This window comes from Cynoglossus semilaevis, chromosome 11 (assembly GCF_000523025.1).
Source record: "Cynoglossus semilaevis isolate Cse_v1.0 chromosome 11, Cse_v1.0, whole genome shotgun sequence".
NCBI lineage: Eukaryota > Metazoa > Chordata > Actinopteri > Pleuronectiformes > Cynoglossidae > Cynoglossus > Cynoglossus semilaevis.
Window position 1 is genome coordinate 14,971,716 of NC_024317.1, and position 6,000 is coordinate 14,977,715.

Here is a 6,000-nt window from a genome sequence, read left to right on the forward strand (position 1 = left end):
GTGGGTGAGATTCCTGGTGTCCCTCTGCTCAGTGAAGAGATGAGGGAAGAGCCCCAGAAACATTAGCCTTTAATGATGAGCGGCTGAGCTCAAGCTGTCAGTTTAATCATACCTTAAAGATAACTACAGGTTACAGCTTTATTTGAATGGAAATCTCTGTCATCACTTTAAGTGCATTCTTAGCCCATTTCTTTTCGCCCACACCTGCCTATAACTTATGCACAGCACTGTGTGTATCTCCTCTCGTTGTGCGACCTCACTCCCAGCGTGGCTGGTGTAACAGCCAGCGTCTGTGAGAACAAAGCAAATTATTTTGAAGCATCAGTGAAAATCCTCTGCCACCTGCAGCTAAAACTGTTTACTGCCTTCCATCCCGTCCTGGGCTTAAGTTTAGGGCTCATTTCCTCCTGGAGCTCCTACCCATGCCCACCTCCTCACACCTCCTCCCAGTCGTGTTGATTAAGCAGCTTCTCTAGCCTAACATCTTCCATTAAATATGGATTAATTACTCTGAATCCTTGTTAAGCTCAGTGAAGAACCCCTGCATTAATCAGCAGTTATTTTTAATGAGAGGAAGGGAAGTCTTAATATTCGCTCACACACATATATATAAATATATATTTTTACACTTTACACCTCTGACACTATGATCAGCCAAACCACACATCTTCACATTTGTATTAACTGATTATTTTATGGGATCTCCAAAGCTGCGATTCTCAAACTTTTTCTTCAAACCCCTCCCCCCTTTTGTTGAGCCCCCTCTCCACGTCAACACATTCAGCGCTAGTGTTTCACATCACCACTGAACTTTTCTCTTCCTAATGCACTGTAGCAACAAACCTGTAGACAAATGAGCAGAATTTCTCTTTTTTTTTCTGGACAAAGAAAAATCATGAGTTGAATTTTTATTTTCATCTTTAAATACAACTGGATGAATACTAGACAACCAGTGACAGGCATGTCCACTGCTGGGACATCCAACCACGTCCCAACATACGGTTCCAGTGTTTGTCACATGTGAAGACTACCTTTGGTAGTGAAATTATTAGAACAGTGTTAGAACCAGAACAAGTCCTGTTTTTATGTAATGCCTCACACACAGTCTCTCTCTCTCAACCCCCCCCCCCACATTCATAACCCCCCCCCCCCGACCCCCCCCCCCCCCCCCCCCCCCCCCCCACACACACACACACACACAAACACACAAACATGAACGTGATGCCCCGAGCACTCAGCATATGCCCTGCCATTAGGCTGTCAGTTAGTCAGGCCAATAGAATAAGTGCCATGGATTAGACGCGCGCACACACACACACACACACACTGTGCAGGAGGATGGACAGAATACTAAACAGAGTTGAGCAGAGGACTGACAGAGATCCTGTCATAAAACTCTGTCCCCCTCCATCTCTCTTTCGGTCTCTCTCCCCCCTTTCTCCCCCCACTCTTTCTCACTTTAACACACGCAGCCAGGAAAACAATTACAGCCACTCAGTCAGTCGATAACACTGAGCCATAATCAGATTTGTGTCATTTTCCTCTTTCTTTGACCTCCTCCCAGCATCCTTTTGCCTTTGCTGTTTCCTCCCTTTGCTCCGCTCCTCCTCATCCAATAATATGTTTCTGTTCTTCTGTTTTTTTTTGTTTCCTAAGCCTCAGTCTTCCTTAGACAGGAAAGACAAATGAGGGAACAAATGAGGGGACAAACTCTTGTCCAACAGTCTTGTCCTTTCACCCCCTCCTTGCCTTCCATCTCCTCTCCTCCTAGTTTTGTCCATTTCTTTCTCCTTGTCACCTTTGTTCTCCTTCTCCCAGCCTCCTTAATTCCCTCTTTCCATTCCTATCACCTCCCCTTCTTCCTCACCTGTCTCCCGCTGTTCCCCCCTCTCTCCTTGTCCCTGACGTTCTTCTTTTCCTCCTCTAATTTCATTGCTTTGTTCTTTTCTTCCTCTCATCCCTCTCGTTCCCTCACCTCCACCTTTGCTCGTCTGTCCTCTGATTCTGTCTGTCTGTGGACGACCGGACAATGTCTCTGTGTCTCTGTCTTATCACATAAATGACTCGTAATTGGGGGATTGAAAGCCATTTTGATCAGAGCTCCTTGTGTCCTATCGGCATGTCTCCCAAGACAAACCGTCAAGGAGAGTTTGGGGGTTGGTGGGGTGGGGGTGGAGTAGGAGGAGTATGGGGTTGGTGTCTTCATCTTTCTCCTTTCATTCCTTTTTCTCAGTCTTTCCTCTCCTGACCTTATTGCAAAAAGAAATTTAATTAAGTGGGACATAAACTGTAAATTGCTTTTCCTCAAAGCACAAACACCCACACACGCACACACACGCACACACACGCACACACACGCATACCTCATCCTTCTAGTGGTCACCTCCTGATTTAACCAGATGTTTGGCAGCTATTGGTCAAGGCTAGAGCGTGTCCACACATCCACTGCTCATAGACGTGGTTCATCACCAACGTTCCTACAGTAGCATTCACCATCCTTCCCAAAATGTCTAATCCTAATCCTTATCCTGAGCAAATTCTAAAATCAGTGCTTCCTAAAGTGGGGGACGCGGCCATGTCACAGGTGCAAAGTGATTCAAGGGCATGTACAGCACTAATGAAGCCGACCACAGCAACTTTTTTCCAAGTTGCAAAAATAAACAAAAATGTCAAATTTATTTTCATATGTTGATATATATATATATATCTGTGTGTGTGTGTGTGTGTGTGTGTGTAATCCATCCATATATTCTCATCTCTGTTTGACACTGTAGTTCACAGTTCTCCAGCACTTGTTCATTTTCACCTGTTTCTTGTTCCCGGAAGTGCCATAGCGCCCCCTAGAGTAAGAACACTACACACTATTGACGATTAAAGATACTTTCATTAGATGTATATTTTTTAATCAAAGTGTGGTAATTAACAATGTTATGTAAGTGATAGAAATATTTTGTAACAAATAGTAGTAGTACTGTGTGTACACTACTATTCTGTAGTATATCCACTTCTGGTCCTGTACCAGTGGAGAGCAGAGTCAGTTCAATAAATATGATTAAAAGCTGAGGCTCTGAAGAATTAGAAACCTATTCAAAGTAAAGAGGCCACAAATGAAGTCTGTTTGACTGACAGCCCTGTGAATGGACGAGACCAGAGTTGGTTCTGGTGTGGGAATGTCGCCCCCCAACGGCACAAAGTGAAACTGCTGTCAGCGATACACACATCTGCGCTCCAATCTCCCCCTCCCTTTTCCTTTCTCTCCCCTTCCTTCCCCCTTATCTTCCCTCTTCTGTCACAACACTTTAATTTAATGTTCAGATAAACATTAGGCGCAGAAACACCCCCTCTCACAGGTCACGGGACAAATCACTCATGGTGTTGACACAAAAATATCCGTCTAGTTGTCCTCTTTAAATATGTGTCCCTCTAATAAAAGTCTTTATTTGAAGTATGATGAAACCAATGTCCTACTCCGTGGACACATTTGATCTGTTGGTCACTTTATTTCTCCTTGACGCACAGTCGACCCTTGGAACTGTGGGAACGGTTACGCACGGTGACAAAAAGCTGCTCTTCTCCCGTGAAGGAGAGAAAAGCCGGGGACAGAGACAGAGACGGGGGAGTGGAGGGAGGAGGTGCAGCGTTCAGGGCCAGTCTTCCCTTCAAAGTATCCTTTTTGCAGCCTTACAAGTTATGAATACCAAGCAGAAGGTGCCGAGAGTGAAAGGGAGGACAGACACGGAGCCCGCAGCCGCTGCCGCCGCGGTCCGATGGAAACAGCCTTAGATGTAAACCGTGTTTGTGTTCGTTTTGTTGTTGTTTGTTAACTCGTTACTACAGTTAGAAGATGGAAAATGTTCTAATTGTTTGACAGAGTGTGGAAGTGAGAGAGGAGTGGGGAAATAAGAGGGTTTGAACTGAGACACAAGGTTTTCACACGGTCCAAAGAGCATTACAGTCACTATATCCATTACACAGTCGTTGTATAATTTAATAACTTTTATGTGAAAAATAATTTAAATACGCCACATGATTTATTTATTTTTATTTTTGATAGTTTTATTTTATATAAAACAAGAACAGATTCTACATCCGTCCTGCTACAGCGCTTTAGTTTTTTCAGAATTGTCTAATGGTTAGTTTTAGCTCTCTAATAATAATAATAATAATAATAATACCTTAAAAAATAATAAGAGTGACGAGTCTCTAAACCTCTGGTGCGTAACAAGTGCCGCGGCGCAGATAGAGCTGCCGCGGATTGTGGGACTATTTTTAAACAATAACTCAAAAAATGGCACAAAACATAGCCGTTTATAGACGTCACTTTTATATAAACAAAATAAGTTTAGAAGAAATATTTCTCCCCCTTTTTTTAAATGGATTTGAGTATTTCAGCACCAGGGACAGCGCCGTTTGGTTCCAATAATTTCAAAATAATCACCAGCTCTGGTAAGAAAAACCAAGACACGTCTTACAAAGAAAACCTGCTTCTTTTGTTTCTAATTCAACCCCGGCTCCACTCCGACACGCAGCACATGTGCAGCCGAACGTTAACAGATCAACAGGACACGCGGCATTGACGGAGCCTCAGCTCTGTGCTGAGAAGATCCAGAGACGCAGCGGAACTTCCACTGCCGCTCACAGACCGGGGAAGCTGAGCCACACGTGCTGCTTCAGCTCGGACCCGTGCTCCACCTCCATAATCAACAGCCGCCCGGAGCCAAGTCTATAAAAGAGTGATTTATGGCCACTCTTACTTCCATGATGCTCCTCTCGTAGCAGACACGGCCCCGCGCGTAAAGGCAGCACAGGTGTAAATAGGTCTGTAACCGTCACAACAAGCAGGACACATCTTTGCTGCTGCTGTACTTTCTTCACAGAACACTCTGATCAGTGTGGTCGTCTACTTTTGCGGCCATAAAACGCCTCTCTGCTCGAGCCAAACTCATTAAAACACTCCATAGAGAGCTCCAACACGGAGGAGTCTCCACAAGAACAGGAGCCCTTACCTGGAAAGAACTGTCCGTCAGCAAGTCCCAGAAGAACCAAGAAGAGAAGAACTGTCCGTGGGGCCACAGAACCACGCAGTCCATCCATGATCAATCAGTTTTTCTTTTCTTTTCTTTTTTCTTTTCTTTTTAGTCAAAGCCTCAGATTATTTTACATACTCCCGTCTGGTCCGTACAGAGAAGCTCCTCGGATCAGGACAGCAGTGACAGTGATAACAACAGTGATACAATCCTCGCATTTGTGGATGAGAAGGGACAGAAGTCACAGGAAGGTGGAGAAAGACAAGTTGGAGTCGAATGAGGAGGGTGTCTGTCTTTCTGTCACCACTCTGGTGGAGGGTTCTGCCTGTGCGTCCGTGCGCTCCCTGTGCCAAAAGAGCGCGTCGGCGGCTGTGCGCGCACTCTGACAGTCTCCGACACACTGACGGTGAGTCGGACAGGAGTGGAGAGCAGTGCGCACCACACGCGGGGCCAGAGACGCGCGTGAAGACGAGCACGACAACGCGAACTGTGTTTCCGGCGTTGGCTTTCAAAATAAAATGATACAGCGATTACGGTGGAGAATATTGATGCTGACGTCATTAGTGGTTGCATTTGTAGAAAACAGAGGTTTTGTTGGCTAAAGCTGTGGTTCACAGACTTGTTGCAGGACGTATAATGTCTAAAAAATATTTGGATCTTCAAATACCATAATGTGTACACATTTTAAATAAGCACAGTACACAAAACAATAAGTTTTTGTCTAAAGACATTGTAAGAATTGTTTTTGTGGTTTAGCAAAAACATGTTTTGGTCTGTGGGAGGAGCTGGTGTACCCACAGAGAACCCACGCACACCCAGGGAGAGCATGCAAACTCAACGTGGAAGGGAAACCTGTGCACCAGTGATTTGTTTTTCATATTAAATCTTTATTGTTGTTACTGTATGTTGCCTGTCCTTTGGTCAATGATCAGATTTCCAAATAACGTAACTTTGTGCTTTCAAAAACACGTCA

At 44.6% G+C, this 6,000-nt stretch overlaps 1 protein-coding gene across 5 annotated transcripts in view; it reads right to left on the reverse strand.

Moving 5' to 3' along the window:
- The window catches only part of ptprt (protein tyrosine phosphatase receptor type T), a 168,835-nt gene extending 163,316 nt beyond the window's left edge, over window positions 1–5,519 (reverse strand). For all 5 annotated transcript variants that reach the window (XM_017036662.2, XM_017036661.2, XM_025059885.1 and 2 more), the window contains exon 1: window positions 5,007–5,519. In XM_017036662.2, the coding sequence (XP_016892151.1) occupies window positions 5,007–5,094 (88 nt within the window). In that variant the 5' untranslated portion in view covers window positions 5,095–5,519. The remainder of the gene's footprint in view (window positions 1–5,006) is intronic.
- Window positions 5,520–6,000: the final 481 nt, after the last annotated feature.